This window comes from Malus sylvestris, chromosome 11 (assembly GCF_916048215.2).
Source record: "Malus sylvestris chromosome 11, drMalSylv7.2, whole genome shotgun sequence".
Lineage (NCBI taxonomy): Eukaryota > Viridiplantae > Streptophyta > Magnoliopsida > Rosales > Rosaceae > Malus > Malus sylvestris.
Genome location: NC_062270.1, coordinates 20,418,926 through 20,438,816, shown reverse-complemented (window position 1 = coordinate 20,438,816; position 19,891 = coordinate 20,418,926). Strand labels below are relative to the sequence as shown.

General features: G+C 42.4%; 2 protein-coding genes across 2 annotated transcripts; both read right to left on the bottom strand.

Annotated features, from left to right (window-relative positions):
* Positions 1 to 3,684: 3,684 nt before the first annotated feature.
* LOC126591304 (geranylgeranyl diphosphate reductase, chloroplastic-like) lies at positions 3,685 to 5,439 on the bottom strand. The gene has a single exon (XM_050256956.1). The coding sequence runs from the start codon at positions 5,330 to 5,332 to the stop codon at positions 3,980 to 3,982; it is 1,353 nt and encodes a 450-aa protein (XP_050112913.1). The 5' UTR covers positions 5,333 to 5,439; the 3' UTR covers positions 3,685 to 3,979.
* Positions 5,440 to 5,478: 39 nt separating this feature from the next.
* LOC126591305 (GDSL esterase/lipase At1g71250-like) lies at positions 5,479 to 7,991 on the bottom strand. Its single transcript, XM_050256957.1, has 3 exons — positions 7,212 to 7,991; positions 6,077 to 6,757; positions 5,479 to 6,006 (listed from the first exon to the last, which is right to left on the bottom strand). Exons 1-3 carry the CDS (start codon positions 7,525 to 7,527, stop codon positions 5,720 to 5,722), a joined length of 1,284 nt encoding a protein of 427 aa, XP_050112914.1. The 5' UTR covers positions 7,528 to 7,991; the 3' UTR covers positions 5,479 to 5,719.
* Between the last annotated feature and the right edge of the window lie 11,900 nt (positions 7,992 to 19,891).

Genomic DNA, 19,891 nt, shown 5'->3' with positions numbered 1-19,891 from the left:
TACTTTAGTTATTTGTTTTTGTCGTTACAAATGTTTTGGGGGAAGTATTTCCGTTTTCAGTTTTAAGTTCAGCACGAAATTTTTAACCTATATGTTATTAAATATATATGTTGACGTTATCATATTTTACGTACTTACTTTTGACCTTAAACTATTTTGTGTTTTCGACTTTATATCTTTATAAAGTATGTTTCTACTTTTACACTGGTGGAGAAGAAAGTGAGCTTGGAGGCATGATAGAGGGTTTTCCAACCCGCTCGCGACGGTGTGGCATATTCTCTTTTGTGCACCCACTTTGACTTGATTACTCTTTATACATATGTTCTTCTTCCTATTTTTGAGTATTTTAGTTTAGTAAGTGATTTTAAATTTCGAGGACGAAATTCTTTTTAAGGGGAGTAAATTGTTAAACCCTACCCCCAAATTTATATGTAAGTTTATAAATTCCCAAAGTTTTATTGAAATTAAACATTTTTTTTTCTCCTCCACTCCCTAGCTGCTACTTGGCAGCACCCTAACTCCTCATTCTTTTCTTCCCTTTTCCCCCACCCCGTGACCCCCTCTGTTCTCTCTTCCAGCTCTCCCATTTCAAACTCTATCTCCCGTATCTCTCTCTTGTTCTCAGATCCACACACACACACACACCCATCACCACACTCCCGTACGCACTCACTCCTCGACATCATCATCATCTTCTCCTTGTCCATCTATCTCTCTCTCTCTCAATCTGAAAACCTCTCTATCTCTCTCTCTCTCTCTCTAAACACTCTCTTTTACCTTTCTGACGTCGAGAAGGAAACCACCATCACCCACGCCATTTTCAACCAAACCAAAACCCAAAAATCTGAACCTCAAACCTTTGGGACATGGGGTATCCACTTGTAGCCTTGCATGTGTCATTAAGGCACCTCTATGTGCTCTGCCATTAACGCATACTTAAGCTCTCTCGAACTCCATCTCAGGTATGGTTTAATCCCTCTCTTGATGGGTTATAATCTGGTCTGTGATGCGTGTTTATGTCGAAAATCTAAGGGTTTAAACCTTGTTTTGAATATGTGCATGCATGCCACCCTCAACGACGAATTCCAGCGAATGTCGCTGAGTTTGAAGCAAGGTGGTGACTGCCTTGTTTGGTTTTAGCTCAATTTTGGCTTTTGTTGTGTGCTTGGGCTAACCTAAGCTTGAAATCGTGGGACTAACTCTCTGCATACACCCATACTCCCTGTCTCAGTCTCTGACGGTGAAACCCGAGCGTTTTTCAACGATTTCGAAGATGTGGGCACTCGAACTCCTTTGAATACTATCCCAGGTAATTAATTACCTTGTTGTTTGTTGGGCAGTGTCGTGTGTGTGTGCAGTAAAGTGTATGTGTGGTGTGGACTGCGATGTGTGTGTGTGTGGGTGTGTCCGTGTGAATGTGTGAGTGTATGTGGTTTGTGTGTGTGGCGCATGTGTGTGCACGTGTATGGTGTGTTACGTGTGTGTGTGTGTTGTGCCATGTGAGTGTATGTGTGTTTAGTGCAAGTGTATGTGTACATGATGTGAGTGTATATTTGTACTATATTGTGTGCGTGTACTGTGTGTGCGTATATGAGTGCATGTGTGTTGTGCATGCATGCATGTATGTGTGTTGGCGTGTGCGTGTACTGTGTGTGCCCAAACCACCCCTTTGTTCCTAAACTATCCAAACCCAAAACCCAATAGGTCCTAACCTTATTTAACCTAAACCTAAACCCTAATTCGGATCCAAACCCAAGACCCATTTCCATTTCTTGAAATTCTATAGTTGGGTAGTTTGATAAATTGTACATTTTTTTTTTTTGCTTAGGTGAAGTTTCTAGTTGGGACCTCCCTAATCCTTTTCCGCACAATTCTGCTGCTACGGAGTATCTGTAAATGGGCCCTTTCTAAAATTACATGATTTCATAGTTTAATTACATAAATGAATAGCATGCCTTACGAGTTTACGAACTCATTTTATGTTAAGCATGTTTATGGAATATGTTGTTTATCGTCTCGTTTTTTGTGAGGAATTAATTATTAGTCTATATTGAGCTATAGTTTGATATATTGTATTTTCTATAAAAACCATGAACTGGTAGACTATCTGATGGATGACGATAGGATGCTAGAACATGTTTTAGAAACCCCTTTTTATATTATAGACGATGGATGACTTTATATTATGAAGTGATTATTTATGAGAGGCGTAACTATGTGTGCATACCTATTGGACACTATGCCGCCTAGGGCGAGGATCTGGTGTTGGCAGATAGGTCAGGAGAAATAATCCCTAGCTACGGGCTAAGGGACATGGAGCAGGCATTGGGTCGGGAGTTGGTAATCTCTGGCTACGGGCGCAGAGACCATAGTGCTGGCATAGGGTCAGGAGTTATATTTATTCAGTGATCTTACTGGCAGCACATCGTGCTTACGAGACGATCTATGAGACGATTGATATTTTGATTTCCGCGATATGTCTTTTGAGATGTTTTTGGCATGCTAGGATTTTCAGTAAACCTATCACTTATTGTGCTAGTAGTTTTCTTTATATAAACCTAGGGATTAGTATGTTGATAACTTTTTTATATGTCTATCAACTTGGTCCACTCATGTTTGTTTTGCGCCCCCTTCAGGACATAGAATTGAGGCATACAATCCCGGCATCCAGGCATTTCCGCATCGGCATCTTCGAGTCCTCTCGGTGTAGGACCCACTCCTTTGTTCAACCAATTTTTATATTAATTCTTTTAGTGTTCTAGATTAGATGTGTGCTCTAAACACGTTCCTTAAATGCATATTCTTTATCCTTTTACATTTATAAACCTTATCTATTCCTTGTTCTCAGCATTTGCAATCAATAAATGGCTTTCGTCACCTTCGGGTGTCGGCCAGCACATGCCTATCTTGGTATTCAGGGAATATCGGGATCGGGGCATGTCATTTGTACTTCCTTTGTTTGATTTGTGTCATATATCTTTGATGACTTGTCCATTTGTGATGAGTTATATGCCACATGAAGCTTTGTGATGCATCATTTGTATGCAACGAATTTTACATGTCTACAGAAGTTTTGGTATACATCTTGTAATTTTGACTTTGGTATACATCTTGTAATTATGATTTTGCATGGTTTTTTTGTTTTTTTTTTGGTCAGTAACTTTGCATGGTTGAAACATTAGAAATAGTCTCGAGGTTGTTTGCTTTTCCTTTTGTTGGGAAAGTGATGTATAAATGGAATTTTAACTAAGATTGACGTTGTTTGATTCAAAATTTGAAAAATCATGCAAAATAAGGTATTATAAGATTGAACTCGATAAAGTTACACGAATTTGAACCCAAGTCGAGTAAGCCCAAACTCAACCCAAATTTGAATTGTGAAGGTTGGGCTAGTGTTAGGTTGACCATCCAACCCACCCGAATTGCTCTCCCAGCTCTTACAAACTTAATTTTGATGAACGTGAAAGGACGCTGCTAGTTTTATTATTCCAATTGGTCCATTGTACTGAAGTTTCAGCACCCAGGGTTGCCTCATTGAAGCTCGCGTAGAAGGTGACTCCAAGTTGCTTATTGATTGCATTTATCCCATGACGTGTGCCTTTTTTAAAATACTCAACTACTTTTTTTTATCGTTAGAGACTAACAAAGTGAAGACTAAACCAATCAGTCATGTGTGTAATACAATTCCGTTTTAATCAGAAATAGTTCATTTGCTAGTGCACATCTCAGCGTACAAATTTCATTACCATCTTTTTGACAAACAACAGCATTGGAAGAAGGATATTGAACTTGCACCAAAGTGTATAGACACCATTACTTCCTGCCACTGGAGTAAACCGTCACCTGCTACAAAACCTTCCAAGTACTAGAATTAAACAACCAGACACACTTAAATTCACCTATGAAGAAATCAAACAAGAAGAAAGCAGTTGATAGATCCCACCACACCACACCACAATTACCATATCCCTCAACCCTACTACAACTTCAAACCCTCCATTTTCGTGCCCAAAATGTTACACCTCACCAAACTCCCAATGGTATTCAAAACCATCTTAGCATCCTCCCACCTATTCCCATCCGCTAACTTCTTGTACAAGTAACTCTCAAACGTCATCCGCTGCACGTACTCGTCGCCGCACAACTCCACCAACGCCTCCCTCGCCGCGTCGCTCCCGTAAAACACCTTTTGCAACAAATCCAAAAACCTAAACGTTGTAATGTACTTGCCATCCCACTCTTTCAAATACTCCCTCTTCAAATCCCCTTCGTTTATCATCCTCTCTCCTCCTTCTGACGCCTTCACGATCGCTTCGCCGCACAATCTGCCCGATTTCGCCGCAAAGTATATCCCCTCCCCCGAACATTTCGTCACATACCCGGCCGCATCTCCAACCAATGCCACGCGTCCTCTAACGCGTGTTGGTCGGGGGTGTTCGGGTATCGGATGGGCCTCCACTTTGATCACTTTCCCTCCGCTGATTTTAGAATGGGCCCTAGCCCTAATTGCCCTTTGGAACACCTTAATATCCTGTTTGGAGCACACCGTGCCAGTCCCCACGGCCACGTGGTCGCACTTGGGAAAAACCCACGCGTAAAAATCGGGCGACACGTCGTTTCCCACGTACATCTCGGCGAGATCTTGGTAGTAGTCCATTTTATCGTCCGGGAGTTTAATCCTCTCCTGGAACGCAATGGCGCACGCGTAGTCTCCGGCCTTGATGGACTTGGCGACTCGGCTGTTGGCGCCGTCCGCCCCGATCACGACGTCCACCGCCAGCGACTCCCGCTTGTTGTCCGCCGTGTAGCTGATCACGTACGGCGCGTCGACCGAGGTGGGGACCTCGAGATCCGTGACGAGGCCTGAGATGAGGTTGGCTCCGCGCGACTGGGCGCGGGTGCGGAGGTAGGAGTCGAGCACTTCGCGGCGGAGCATGGCGATGAACTCGTGGGGGAGGAGGGTTTTGCCGAAATCGACGGCGAGATTCGAAGGGGAGAAGATCCTCATGCGAGTGACTTGGCGGTCGATGAGGTGGGATGGGATATCGAACTCGTCAAGCATGCAGAGAGGGATCGCTCCGCCGCATGGTTTCGCGGTGGACGGACCGCTCCGCTCGAACATGAAACACTCCACTCCGCCGGTGGCCAAGGCCTCAGCGGCAGAGGACCCAGCTGGGCCCGCTCCGATCACGGCGGCTCGGAGCTTCCGGCCGACGATGGGTGGGTTGGTGGTCCTAGTGGTGGACTTTAAGCATCGGATGGTGAGAGAGCGGGGTTTGGCCGGCAGCGGAGCGGCAAAGAGACTCAAGGTCGCTTGAGTTGCTGTGGCCATTGCTTTTGTGGGTAAAACGCGAGCTAGCGAGTGAGTCAATGAGTGTGAGAGAGAGATGCTTTTGGTTGCCTACTGAATATTAAATCCGGAAAAAACTAAATTTGAAGGTAAGTTTTGAAAACTAAAGTACATGGTAGATGTTGATGGATGGTTGATTATTTAAATGTTGATAAATAAATTCATCCTTATTAGTGATATAGTAAGTTTAATATTCAAATTTAGCACTAACTTATTAAATCCCTCCCCGAGACATGTGAGCGTCGGGGGTTTTTAAAATTTCGATTTTTTACAATTTTAAATTGCAATTTGCACACATTTGAACAGAGGAGTGTGGAATCACTACAATTACATCAAGCCCTATTAATTTTCAATTTGAAATTTAGGAATTCAAGTGGGAGGATGCGAGACCGGAGCAGCGGCGGCGGCGGCGGCGGCGGCGGTAGTAGTGGAGGTGGAAAGTAATTCCTGGATGGTGGTAGGGCGGCAAATGCGAGAGAGGGGAAAGCCGTTCCAGGCGGAGTCAGCAAGCAAGGAGTTGACTCCCTTGGTTGGGTTGTACAAATCCCACCACACGTGGCTTGAATCTTGTTGGCACGCCATTTCTTTCGAAAGGCATCCGATTGCTGCTCCGTACATCCCCAGCCCACAGCAAGCACTCTTCACTTCCTCAAATCCTGCATTCATTCATTCAGTCAATCGTTTGAAATGTATGGAATTAGAAAGCGTTGGCAATTGTAATCGTACCGTAGCGTTTCGGGTTGTTTATGATCTTTGTAATTCCTTGGTACACATCACAGAACACTATCTGTGCATCCGGCAACTCAGCGTGGAGCTTGCCTATCTGCTGGTGCAGCACCTTGTTGTACTCCGAGACCTGCTCGTTGATCTCCTCCACGCATCCACTCCCGACATCATCGTCTCCTTCGTCACCAGGTTCAGAATTGGAATTGGTGGAACTGGAATTGTGGCCGTCCAACAACATACGCGGCGTGCATCCCAAGGGCAATATCCCCATGCATATGATCCTCCTCACATTCATGTCGTACAGGTTCCTTATGACATGTATCATCTGATTTGCTAAAATGTGGGAAAATTCCTGGTCACTGTTCTTGGGTTTCTCAGCGCCGGAGGAGGAGGAGGCGTTGCGTAGGTAGAGGTTGATGTAGTCGTCTTTGCCAAAGGAGAGGTAGAAGATGGATGATCTGATGAAATGGAGAGCTACATCCTGGCTGAGCTGCAGTTGTAAGAGCTGCATTGAATCGAAAACTTGGCGGAGTTGTTGGTTTATGGACTGGTAGCTCTGGCCGCTAGGGTTCATGATAGTTGCTTGTGCCGAACCAAAGTTGAGGCCTCTTAGTATTCCGTCAATGGATCCGTTTTGTTGACTGTAGAATGGTAGGATACTCGGCATCCCCATCTTCCCAGCTGTTGTGTGCACAAAACATTTCATCAAAAAAGACTCTCAGGAGGATCATATGAAGCAATATGCTACAATTTCAGTCCACATTTCGGATGTGCTTTATTACTATTGGCCTGAGAGGTTTTGACACTTGAGAGTCGAGACCTTGTTCATTACTAGGATCGGGTTAACAGTAGAGTGGGCATGGGCAGATTCAAATTGAAGCTGGCGGAGTTGGGTAACTCAGAGAAACAAAACTAGTACTTGTACGGGTTTTGGCAAGACAATGATGGGTTTTCAATTCCAACAAGAAATATGCAGTCCAATTCTCAAGAAAGCTGAATCAAATCAAATCAGAAAAATGCTCAACACAGATTACTTGAGAATTGAGAAGAAATTGAAGTCCAAGAAACAGAGCATCACATACGAAAGCAAGAAAGAAAGAAAGAAAAGAGACGGAGCGAGAGTAATAAGAGTTACCGAGAAGATGAGGAATGAGACTCGCATCAGAAGAACCGTTGCAGGAATACAAGGAGAGAGAGCTGTGAACAAGTGGGTAAAACAGCGTGTTGTCTCCGCAGTCGACAGAGGAATCCCCAAGAATGTAGAATGCAGGGGGCGCATTTGGGGGGTCATTCTGCACTGTTGAAACCTCAGGCAATTTCCCGTGAGCTATAAAGACGAAACCCAACACTGAGAGGGCAAGAAGATGAACCAGAATTGACCCTTTTGGCAGCTTCGCGCTATCCAACCCCATCATCTTTGCTTTGTTCCTTGTGCTCAAAGTCTCGCTCATCTTCTGCGCTGCTTAAATTCTTGAATTGAATTGAATTGTTGCCTCTGTAAAAATCTATAAGTTGAGTTGAGAAAACGAGTGTTGATGGTGTGTAGGTGGACAAGGATAAGCAAATGAGGGATTGGTTAGGCGATAGGCATCAAATACATGCCCAGAGAAAAGGGAGGTCAGCTGCCCATGTTTTTCTTCTGCGGGCACTGGGTTTTTACTTTTTGTCAAAATTTACAGACGCACAAGATTTCTTGATTTATTATCTTTCTTTTTTCTTTTTTTTTTTTAATTTTGTCAAATATACATCGTTCTTAGTTGTTCGAAAAAAAAATGTTGGATGTACTTGGTTGTTAGAAAAAAATGCATTGATTGTTTGAGTCATTTAGAAAGTAATTGGGTTTTTGTCACACCCTAGCTTTCTAGGGCATTTTTAACAAGTATCAAACATTTTCATAGATTCATTGTTTCATTGTTAAAAAACGCTTTTTAATAAAAATAATCTCGCACTGGCATTTGATAGCTTTTAAGAAAATAAAAGACTGTTAGCTTTCAGGCTAAACAATACTTGGTATTGAATTGAATAGATCCAAGTTAAAAATTCACACACAGAAGATGCATTGACTTGTTTCACATATGGTTTTTTATTTTTTGATTTAACAGGTAAATTTCAATATCAACCGACAATAATTACAAAAAAGGCTTAAATACAAGATTAACACAAAAAGAAGGCCAACAAAACATAGAGGATCAGGGCCAGGCCCAAAGCCAGCTTTGGAGCCTAGCCCACACAAAAACAAGCCAGAAAAATCTACAGCTCCTCATGCGCGTGCAAAACAACGATCACCACAATCCGTCGCACATCACCATCGCTAATGATCATACCTGCAAGAACCCCAAAATTGGTGAAGAAGAAGGCCTCCTCATCCTCCAAGGACCACTGTAGACATCAAAATTTCGGTGAAATAAATGTTGATCAATAATTAAAATTTCAATGATCATTTGTCACATAAATTTTACACGTAGCATGTGACTCAACGAAAAATCGAAAGTCATCTGAAAAAGTCATCAAATAGGACACGTGTCAACACCTGGCAGAAATGATTTATTTCATCTAATTATTTAAATCCAAAAATCAAGTTTTGGAATTCTATAAATAGGAAGTCAAGGCATTCATTTAAGGCAGGAATTCATAACCAATTCACATCACACCAAAACCTTGAAGCTTTGAAACGCTAAAGCTCCTAAGCAAATCCCGAAGGATCAAGAAAGCTCTCTTCATTCTTCGTCAAATCCTCCTTTAAGATCAAGCCCCAACGGCCCTTGAAGAACTTTCACCAATTCAAGATCAAGCCCCGACGGCCCCTAGAAGAAAGCGTTCATCGTTCATCACCCGTTCATCCTAAGATCAAGCCTCGAAGGGCCCTTGGACCAACAACACAATCCATAAATCTACACATTACGAAGATCGAATCAGAGGCTAAATTTGTAGAAAAGATTGTAACCCCTAAATCATTAATACAAATATTATTTTGTACACGTGTTCTTGTCTCATTCATCTCAGGAATTTCCACATTTACAAATTTGGCATGCCCAGTGGGACAATCTCTACCTCTCATCTCTATCTTCAAATCTGCAAAAAGCACAAATGGCATCAAGGAAGGTTCAAGCGATTCCCGCAACCAATGCGAAAAACAAGAGCGTCCTCACCGCAAGTGGTGTCACTTCGGGCATCATAACTTAAAGCAAGGCAAGAGCTCTTTCTGCCGCTTCTTCCACCCCTACATCAACTCTGCCGATGGAGCAAAAGCACCAGAGGCACGAGCCCGTGATCTCCCTGGCCTCGCTAAGAGCACCAAGGGAGGAAAGTTCGAAGAAGTACTTTAATTCCATGTTTTCCGATGCCGACTCAAGCAGTAGCTCAGCCATGCAAGTCATGACCACATGAGCGATTTCAATCGATGAGCAACTGGCTCAAATGAATGAAGCGATCGCAAGGCTAACACGGAATGTGGAAGAAAAATATTTGCAAATCGCTGCGCTCGTCAATCGACTGGAGGCACAGGACAGAGAGAACCCCAACCCAAAGGTTGATCCACTAAAGAAAGGAGCCGACGAAGAAGATGAGCCTTCGGTGGAGAAAGTCGATGCGAAGCCAGAGCCAGACCAAGCAGCGGCGCTCATGGGATCTCTTCTTTATCCAGTAGCTGCAGGAGATGATAGCCAGCACCATCAAGGCGCATTACAAAGGAAGCTCACATGACTCCGTACTATACTCAAAGCCCTACTCCAAGAAGATTGATGCTTTGAAGATGTCGAGAGGTTATCAGCCACCAAAATTCATATAGTTCGATGGAAAAGGAAACCCAAAGAAACATGTCGCCCATTTATTGAAACATGCAACAATGCTAGAATGGAGGGAGATTACCTCGTCAAGCAGTTTGTGCGCTCGTTGAAAGGTAACGCCTTTAACTGGTACACCGACCTCGAGCCTGAATCTGTCAACAGTTGGGATTAGCTAGAGAGGAAGTTCCTCAACCGCTTCTACAACACTCGCCGCACCGTAAGCATGCTGGAGCTGACCAGTATGAAACAGTAGAAGGATGAACTTGTCATCGACTACATCAATAGATGGCATTCATTAAGTCTAGATTGCAAAAATCAGCTTTCTGAAACCTATACCATTGAGATGTGCGTTTAAGGCATGCATTGGGGGTTACATTACATCCTTCAAGGCATAAAACCAAGAACATTTGAAGAGCTGGCAACTCATTCCCACGACATGGAGCTGAGTATCGCCAATCACGGGAAGAATGAGCCGATCACAGACTTCAAGAAGGATAAGGTGTTTGCCCCTAATGTAGACAAGACTGGGAAGAAGCCCGCCAATGAAGCTTTTACCATCAACACTACCCCCATCAAGACCTCATATGCGCCTATCAAGATCTCCTCTAAGAACAAAACAAATGAGATAAAGAGAGGTGAGCCTCATCTCACCCAAGACAGGTACAAAAACACCTTAAGGGAACTGGAGCGGAATGTGTACCTTTTTCCTGACTCAGATATGGCCGCAATGTTAGACGACTTGCTAGAAAAGAAGGTAATCGATCTACCCGAATGCAAGCGTCCCAAGGAGATGAATCGCGTAAACGATCCTAAGTACTGCAAGTACCATCGTATCGTGAGCCATCCTGTTGGTAAGTTCTTCGTCCTTAAAGAACTCATCATGAAGTTAGCACAACAAGGGAAAATCGACCTTGACCTTGAAGACACAGCTGTAACACATACTACTACAATTACGTTTGGATCATTCGATCTCGTGCCTCTCCAAATGACACATGACCATTCCCGTCAATACTCAAGCTGCACGACACCTTCTGCACAACCATCACTAGGGGCAAGCAACCAAGATGCACTTACCAACGATGACGAAGGATGGACCTTGGTAACCTACAAAAAGACAAGGAAGCTAAAACCACAAGCCACAAGGCCAAAGGCGGAACAAGGGAGAAAACACCGACGCCGTAACAATAGGAAACCCAAAGGAAACATAAAGGCTTTTAAGCCAACATACGCTGGGGAACCTATGAAGCAAGAGCCACGCATTCCCGTCTCCTTGCACGAGTACTTCCCGATTGACTTTTTCCAACAGTGCATTACCGTTGCCGGTCACATGGTGGATGTGGAGATAGAAGAGCCCTCAAAAGGCAATGTTATTACAGTAGAGGAAGAGAGGACCCTCACACCTAAAAAAGGCCTACCGACACACGTTAGCATCAAGGAAGCGTTACGATTGCCCAAGGGGATGCGAAAAGCACTAATAGCAGTCTTAGCGAGTCCTGACGACCATGAGGTGCAAGACAGCAAGAATGAAGGCTTAAAGCTTCGGCCACACAAATGTGCCACATGATGTGCCACCCATAATGTAATCAACTTCACTGGTGAAAACTTACTGCTAGGATCAAGGCCTCACAACTGCCCTCTCTTGGTCTCTGGGTATATAAGGGAGCACAAAGTCAACTGCATGCTTGTGGATGGTGGATCGACCATAAACATCATGCCAAAGTCAACAATGACCACAATCAGCATCAAGGTGGATGAATTATCCCTAAGCCGTCTGCTAATCCAAGGTTTTAACCAAGGAGGACAAAGAGCGATGGGCATGATCCGAATGGAGATGACTATTACTGAACTTAAATCAAGCACGATATTCCACGTGATTGATGCAAAAACATCCTACAACTTGCTCCTAGGAAGGCCTTGGATCCACTGGAATTGAGTAGTGCCATCCACCCTCCACCAATGCTTAACATTCTACCAGGAAGGAGTAAAGGTGATCCAAGGTGATACCAAGCCATTCACATAAGCCAAATCACACTTCGCAGACACTAAGTTCTACATGGATGAAGACATGGTGCCCAAAGCTCTTCCAGAATACATCAAATCCACAGGCAAAGAAGCACCTAAAAAGCAGGAATGGCAAACTATGTCCAAGAAGCAAGAAGGGCAAGTCGTGCCATCTTTAAGCAAAAACGATGACGAGCCTGCTAAACCTGCAACAACCAAATGGAGTAGGACGCCTTCAGAAGGATCGAACACACCCATATTCGGATACATCCCGATGTCAAGAAGAAAGAATGATCAATCCCCATTCGAAACTGGAGCAAGCAAAGCCGACACACAGTGGCACAAGGATAATGTGAAGTTGCTCAAGACGAATGCAGTTTTGCCTCTGACATAGCTAGGCGATGCTAAGGTTGCAAGACTACCACAAGGCTTCATAAAGGCTATGCCAAAAGGGGTGGAACCAAGCTTTCTTCCAACCAAGCGGACCGAAGAAGGTTTTGATCCAAACGCCTACAAGGTCATGTCAAAAGCTGGGTACGACTTTGCTTCCTCTTCGAATCCTGGAAAGAAGGTTTCAAACACCGTCAACGACAAATAACATAACCTCACCAAGACTCAAAAGAAGTTGAAGGAGCATGGTTACAGAGTTAACAACAACAAAGCCGGGCTCAGCTTCACACTAAATGCACCCGTGAAGATTTCAAGCAAAGCGAAAAACGCTAGCACTCAACACATCAGCGTGAGCGTTGACCAAAATCAAGAGGAGCCTAAGTCCGCTCCTCGGACGTCAATCTTCGATAGGATGAATCATTCAAGGCCTAGAATTTTGGCACTTGATCGCATTAGTGGTCAAGACCAAACCTCCTTTTTCAAGAGGCTTAACACACCAACATCCCAAAGCTCTGTTTTTTTGAAAGGTTGTCAAAACCCAAGAAACGAAGCAACACAGCTAGCTCTCCTCCGCGATTGTCAACTTTGGAAAGACTTGAAGATAACAAGAAGCCTTCTAGAAAGAGGGAAATGACGTCAAAGGAAGAAAAGCTCGATGGTCTGGTAAGAAAAAATGATGTTTGAAGCTCTATTCCTTCAAGGATGAAACGCCAAGCAATCTTGGAGGTTGACATAATTGGATCACTAAAAGTGAGAAGGCGCACCATCATTCACACCGGCCCATCTTCACGCCAACAAACCCGTAAGGACGGCACTGAAGAGGAAGTCCAAGACGTCTTCCACATCACGATCCAAGAAGGCAAAGAAGACGAAATCCCCGAGGAAGACGTCACTGCCGCACCACCACAACTTGAGGATGAAGGGCAAACCACGGTTGATGATCTCAATGAGCTCAACTTAGGCACAAAAGAGGAGTCGAATCCTATCTTTGTAAGTGCACTGCTAAGTGCAGATGAGACAGAATAGTATTACCAACTGCTACTAGAGTACAAAGACGTCTTTGCTTAGACCTACAAGGAAATGCTAGGCCTTGACCCTGTCATCGTTGTGCATCATCTTGCAATCAAGCCTGGACAGCGACCGATAAAGCAAACTCAAAAGCGATATCGATTGGAGCTCATCCCACAAATTGAGGCTGAGATTGACAAGCTAATCGAAGCAGGCTTCATTCGAGAGGTGCATACCCCAAGTGGATCTCCAACATCGTCATCGTTCTTAAGAAATCTGGACAAATACGTGTTTGCGTAGACTTTCGAGACCTCAACGATGCTTGCCCGAATGATGACTTCCCCTTGCCAATCATCAAAATCATGGTGGATGCAACCACTGGCCATGAAGCACTGTCATTCATGGACGGCTCTTCTGGATACAATCAAATTCGCATGGCTCTTGAAGACAAGGAACTAACAACCTTCCGTACTCCAAAAGGTATCTACTGCTACAAGGTGATGCCATTTGGTCTGAAAAACGCTAGAGCCACATAGCAACGCGCAATGCAAAAAATCTTCAATGACATGCTACACAAAAACGTAGAATGTTACGTAGACGATGTTGTGGTCAATACAAAGAAAAGATCAGATCACTTGAAGGATTTGCAAATAGTGTTCGAAAGGTTGCTAAAATACAACCTTAAGATGAACCTGTTAAAGTGCGCATTTGGCGTCACCTCGGGAAAGTTCCTCTGCTTCATTATCAAGCACTATGGCATTGAAGTGGACCAATCAAAGATCAAGGCCATTCAAAGCATGCCTGAACCAAGAAACCTGCACGAGCTGAAAAGTCTACAAGGACGACTAGCCTTCATCAGACGTTTCATCTTCAACCTTGCAGGGCGTTGTCAATCGTTCAGTCGACTCATGAAGAAAGATGTTCCGTTCGTATGGGACGAAGCATGCCATAATGCTTTTAAAAGTATAAAAAAGTATTTATCAAGTCCACCTGTCCTGGGGGCACCTGCGCCCAGGAAACCGCTTATATTGTACATCGCCACTCAGGAAAGTTTAGTTGAAGCATTCTTGGCACAAAAGAATGAATCCCAAAAAGAGGGCGAGCTCTATTACCTCAGCCGAACTCTCACCGGCACCGAGTTGAACTACTCCTCAATAGAAAAGATGTGCCTCGCCTTGATGTTCGCCATCCAGAAGCTCAGGCATTACATGCACGCTTACATTATCCACCTGGTTGCTAAAGCTGACCTGGTCAAATACGTCATGTCCAAACCAGTCTTGACAGGGTGACTAGCTAAATGGGCATTGCTTCTTAATCAATACAAGATCATCTACGTCCCAGCTAAAGTCGTCAAGAGACAAGCGCTAGCAGACTTCCTTGCCTATCATCCAATCCCAACCGATTGGAAAATCTCAGACGACTTGCCTAACGAAGAGGTGTTCTACATCGACATCTTCCAAACATGGACGATGTTCTTCGATGGATCTGCACGAGCAGACGGAGCGGGGGCAGAAGTAATATTCATGTCACCACAAAGGCAAATACTACCTTATTCCTTCCAACTAAGTGAACTATGCTCCAACAACGTCGCTGAGTACCAAGCACTGATCATCAGGTTCCAAATGGCGATTAACATTGGAATCACAGCCCTTGAGGTATTTGGTGACTCCAAGCTCATAATCAATCAACTCTTAACTGAATATGAGGTGAGGAAAGATGATCTCGTCCCATACTTCCGACTGGTAACTCAACTGCTACAAAAGTTTGAGACCGTGACACTAGAACATATGCCAAGAAAAGAAAATCAAATGGCAGACGCTCTCGCCAACCTAGCCTCAAGTATGACACCAGGAGAAGAGGAAGCTGCAGACGTGCCAGTTTACCAAAGATGGGTGATCCCGATCATCACTGAAATGTTATTGGATGATACAAATGTCATCTCAGTACTTCCAATCGACGCTGAAGAGTGGAGACAGCCGCTGATTGACTATTTTGAGCATGGAAAACTTCTAGATGATCCTAGACACCGCTTCAAAATACGTTGACGAGCACCTCGTTTTCTCTACTACAAAGGAACACTCTACCAATGCTCGTTTAAAGGAGTACTTCTGAGATGCCTAGGTGAGGAAGAAGCTAATCAAGCCATGGAAAAAGCACACTCGGGCGTATGCGAGGCCCATCAGTCTGGACCAAAGCTACTACTGGCCAAGCATGGTGAAGGATTGTTTGGAACACGCCAAAAGATCCCAAGCCTGCCAATTCCATGCCAACTTCATACATCAACCACATGAACCATTACACCCTACAGTTGCTTCATTGTCGTTTAATGCATGGGGGTTGGATGTCGTAGGACCAATTGCACCAAAATCATCTGCAGGAGAAGCTTACATCCTAGCTGCAACATATTACTTCTCCAAGTGGGCTGAAGCCATACCCTTAAGGGAAGTCAAGAAGGAAACTGTCGTCTGTTTCATTAAGGAGCATATCATCCACTGATATGGTGTGCCTCGCTACATCATCACTGACAATGGAAAACAGTTTTCCAACCGACTCGTGGACGAACTCTGCGAGAAATACAAGTTCAAACAATACAAGTCTTCCATGTATCATACTTCAGCTAACGGTCTTGCAGAAACATTCAACAAAACATTGTGCAACCTCATAAAGAAGGTGATCGGCCGAACAAAGAGAGATTGGCACGAAAGAATAAGCGAAGCACTTTGGGCATATAGGATGACATATAGATATCCATTGTCTAGGCCTACTATTCAGCCATTTATGAAATGACTACGGAAGAGGTATCATCACTGATGACCAAGCTGATTGGCTCTAGTGCAAGTGGGAGATTGTTGGAAATGTGCCCTAAAACCAATCATATGATGATACTTTACGGACATTTCACATGTTAAACTAATCTAGTTTAAATATAAAGGGCAAAGATTATTGCTTTAAGCCGTCTCATATAAATGTTATATGCTTAAACGATAAGTCCAAGGAATATGTGATTGGGAGAATGCAATCTAAAGAAGTTAGATTCATGAGACCATTCTTTCGTATACATATCCTAAACGTTCCTGATCATAGGATTGTCAATTGGACATTGACTGTCCGTTAAGATCAATACGTGCTGTGTCTTCTCTCATGGAGAGTGACTAGTCTCGAGTCATTGGTGTGTGTGACATCAAGACAAGTACGTAGGTGCTCAATAGAGAATGAGTTCACTGAACACGATCAATGAAGAGTTCTCATATTCATGTCACATGAGAACTCATGGTTGGGATAATGCAAAGTAGTCATTTGACCTGAGGCATCATAATTGTCTTGTGGTTAAGTCCTTGATCTTTGATTATGTCAAAAGTCACTCCAAAAGGAGGGTGTCCATGGCATAGTTGGGGTTAAGCCACTTAGCCATGGAGGCAAGTGAATGCGCAACAAGGGATCTCTAACCTTTAAACCGTTTGGGGGAGAATACTCTATGATATGATTAAGAATCTCTGGCTAGAGTATGAATGAGATTTAGGAAGTCGTTCCAAATCACATTCAAGGTAATCATATAAGCACACGAATTACATTGGATAATAGACATGAATAAACTATCAAACAAAACAATGTGGTCAAGAGTATTGTATTAGAGAAAGACCGTATTGCATTTGTAATCCTAAACTGAATAGGTTCTCTACCTCTTCTGATTAGCTTGGGTAACCATGATATGCTACTAAGTGTCACTCTTGGTTTGTGGAAGCCCTAAACGTGTATAAACACTAAAGGGAGAATTGAAAGTAAGTTTCAATTCACAATCGATTTGAAAGAGTTTTAATCGTCCACTGCCTCGCTAAAAAGAACCTAATGGATCGTACACCGTGTAAGGTGGAGATTGAAGAAACAATGGAGATGAGTAATAATAATTAAATGGTTTAATTATTTATGGCAAGGATTAATTAATATGTTAATTAATCAAACGAATAAGTTCGTTAAAGACCTCGGGATAGTTTTGGACCTTAAGGCCCAATGGGCTTCGAACGTCAAGCCCATTGACTTAAGTTGTATGACAATTTAATGAATAAAGATTCACAAAGGCCCAAAAGCCCAAATCCCTTATGTGGCCGGCCATGTGTGTTGAATTAGGGTTTTTTGGTTCTTTAGGTCATTTAAAGAAGTGACTATATAAAGAACTTTATAGCCTAAAATTCATAAAGGGTTTCTTTTAGGAAATTGGAGAGAACACAAAGCTCTCCTTTCTCTCTAAAGAGGCCGGCCCCCTTGGAGGGATTAGCTAGTAATCCCACTCCTCCAAGGTCACTCATTTCTTCTCCAATCTAACCTTGGTGTAGACACTTAGAGGTTCTCAATTTTGGGAACTTGGAGAACCATATTCTTCCATCCAAATCCATGGATCTAAGAAGCAAGGAATGAAGGCCCTCTCTTTGGGTGATTAGCCTTTGCTTATGCAAAGAGGAATCTACAAAGGTATAAATTTCAACTCACTTTGTTTTGAGTTGAGTCTTGGTTCACCAATCTACTAGGCTTTGAATTTCATGGGTAATGTTTTGTTTTTGAGTGCATGCAAGCATGTTTCCGCCTTTAATTGTTAATTTCATGCTTTATGATGTTATTCAAATGAACATGTTTTCACAAAATAATCCTTCAAGTGGTATCAGAGCCTAGGTCTAGTAGTTGGTGAATCCTTTTGGGTTTTGTGGTTCATAGTTTGTGATTTAAAAGTTGTAATATGTTACAAGCTTTATTCTTGTTTCTTTGAATGTAAATTTTGTTAGAAAATTTGCCATCTCAAATGTTGTAGATGTAGTTCTTATGAGCATGAATATTGGAGCTAAAATTTGGTGCCATGTTTTTGGGAATTTTCGGCCAAATCCAAAGGGTGGATTTTTGGGTTCTTGTTTGACTTGTTAAAAGTGTTTTCAAGTAACTTTTGGAACCCCTATGTACCCTAGTTTGGTTATATGTTATTTCCCTAAAGTTTGAATGGTTTTGGGATGTTTTTGGAGTAAAAATGTTCATGGAAATTTTTTGGGTTTTTCATGAATGTTCTTCATTGTTCTTGACATTTTTGCCAAGAACAAAAAGTTTTGTGTTTTGATTCAAAGTTTTGATTTATTTCATAAAGTTTATGTTTTATGTTTTTCAAATGATTTAATGTGTTAGATATTTGTTTAAAAGGTGTAAGAAATATTGGTGGGTGTGTAAGGATTAATTTCCTTTCACACACACCACTTGCATGACATTTATGTCATGCACCACTTGCATGCTTTATGTCAAAACTCACAAATCAACACACACATCACTCTAATCCTTCTCCAAAACCGGCCCTCCCTCAAGTGGGAGTACTTTTGGGGGTTTTATGCAATTACATAAAGTTTTGATACTTTTGTGTATTTGCACTTTGGCCCAAAAGTTTACGTTTTTACGTTTAGGTCCAAAAACGCTAAAGGACAAATTGTTTTGCTCCTTTAATGAAGTTTTTGCATTGTTTAATTTTTGGGTTCTGGTTGTAATTACATGAAGTAGTGGACTTTTGTGTTTTTACAAAGTGACCCCAAAAGTTTGTGTTTTCGCAATATAGCCCAAAAAGTTGTGGTTATTGCATGATGGCCCAAATTAGGTTGAGAATAAAATTGTTTTGTCTCTTTAAATGAGAATTGGATTTTCATTTCATTTAGCTCCATTTAAATCAATCTTATGGATACAAAAACCAAATGAAAATGTTGCATTCAATTTAATTAGTTAAAGTGTTAATTAATTAAAGGGTGATTATGAACCTAAGCCTACGATAATTCAGCTATGTGAAAGGTCGTTTCAAATTTGTTTGAACCATGGGAATGTGTAGATTAGATTTTGGTTGTAATTTGATTTGATCAAATGTTGTAAAAGAGCATAAGCTCTTCTTTACTTTAAAGTAATTTATTTTGATCAATTGTTGTAAAAGAGCATAAGCTCTTCTTTACTTTAAAGTACTCATTTTCTTGTTTTATTTGATATGCATGAAATTGGAGTAGTTGGGTCCAACGCCCCTAGGAACAACACGCCTTAATGTGATTAAACACGTAACTAAAATCAATCACCATCCCTAGACCGAGATTCAACACTAGGCTCGTGTTGAATCTAAACAAAGGTTCATAGTCATCCTAAGGTCCTAAGGCAACTATATAGTTCATCAAATGAATGCAAAGTTTATGTTAGTAGTATCATATACTCTTGCTTTAAAAACCGTTTTATAAGCATAATGGGAGTATTAAATACAACTAAAATAATCAAATGGACCAATAGTTGTAATAGGACCAAAATTGTTTTAATAAAGATTAAAATGAATATTTATATGTGATGAGACCTAAAACCCTCAACCAAACCATTATTAAGTTGATAAGCGTGAAAGTGCTTTGAACACTCTTTCGTGGCCTTCCACCGTGGTAGTTTCCGATCGTTTGTGACTCGTACACCGCCTTCACCCTATCATGTGGGAGTGCAAAGTACATGCTTATACTCAGGAGGAGTCTATATACATACTTGATGAGGTGAGTGTAGGCAACGAGGATGGCCAACATCATATCATTGTGAGGCTATTCATGAACCCCTTCACAAACTAAGCATGGTGGGAATGACTTAACTAAGTGCA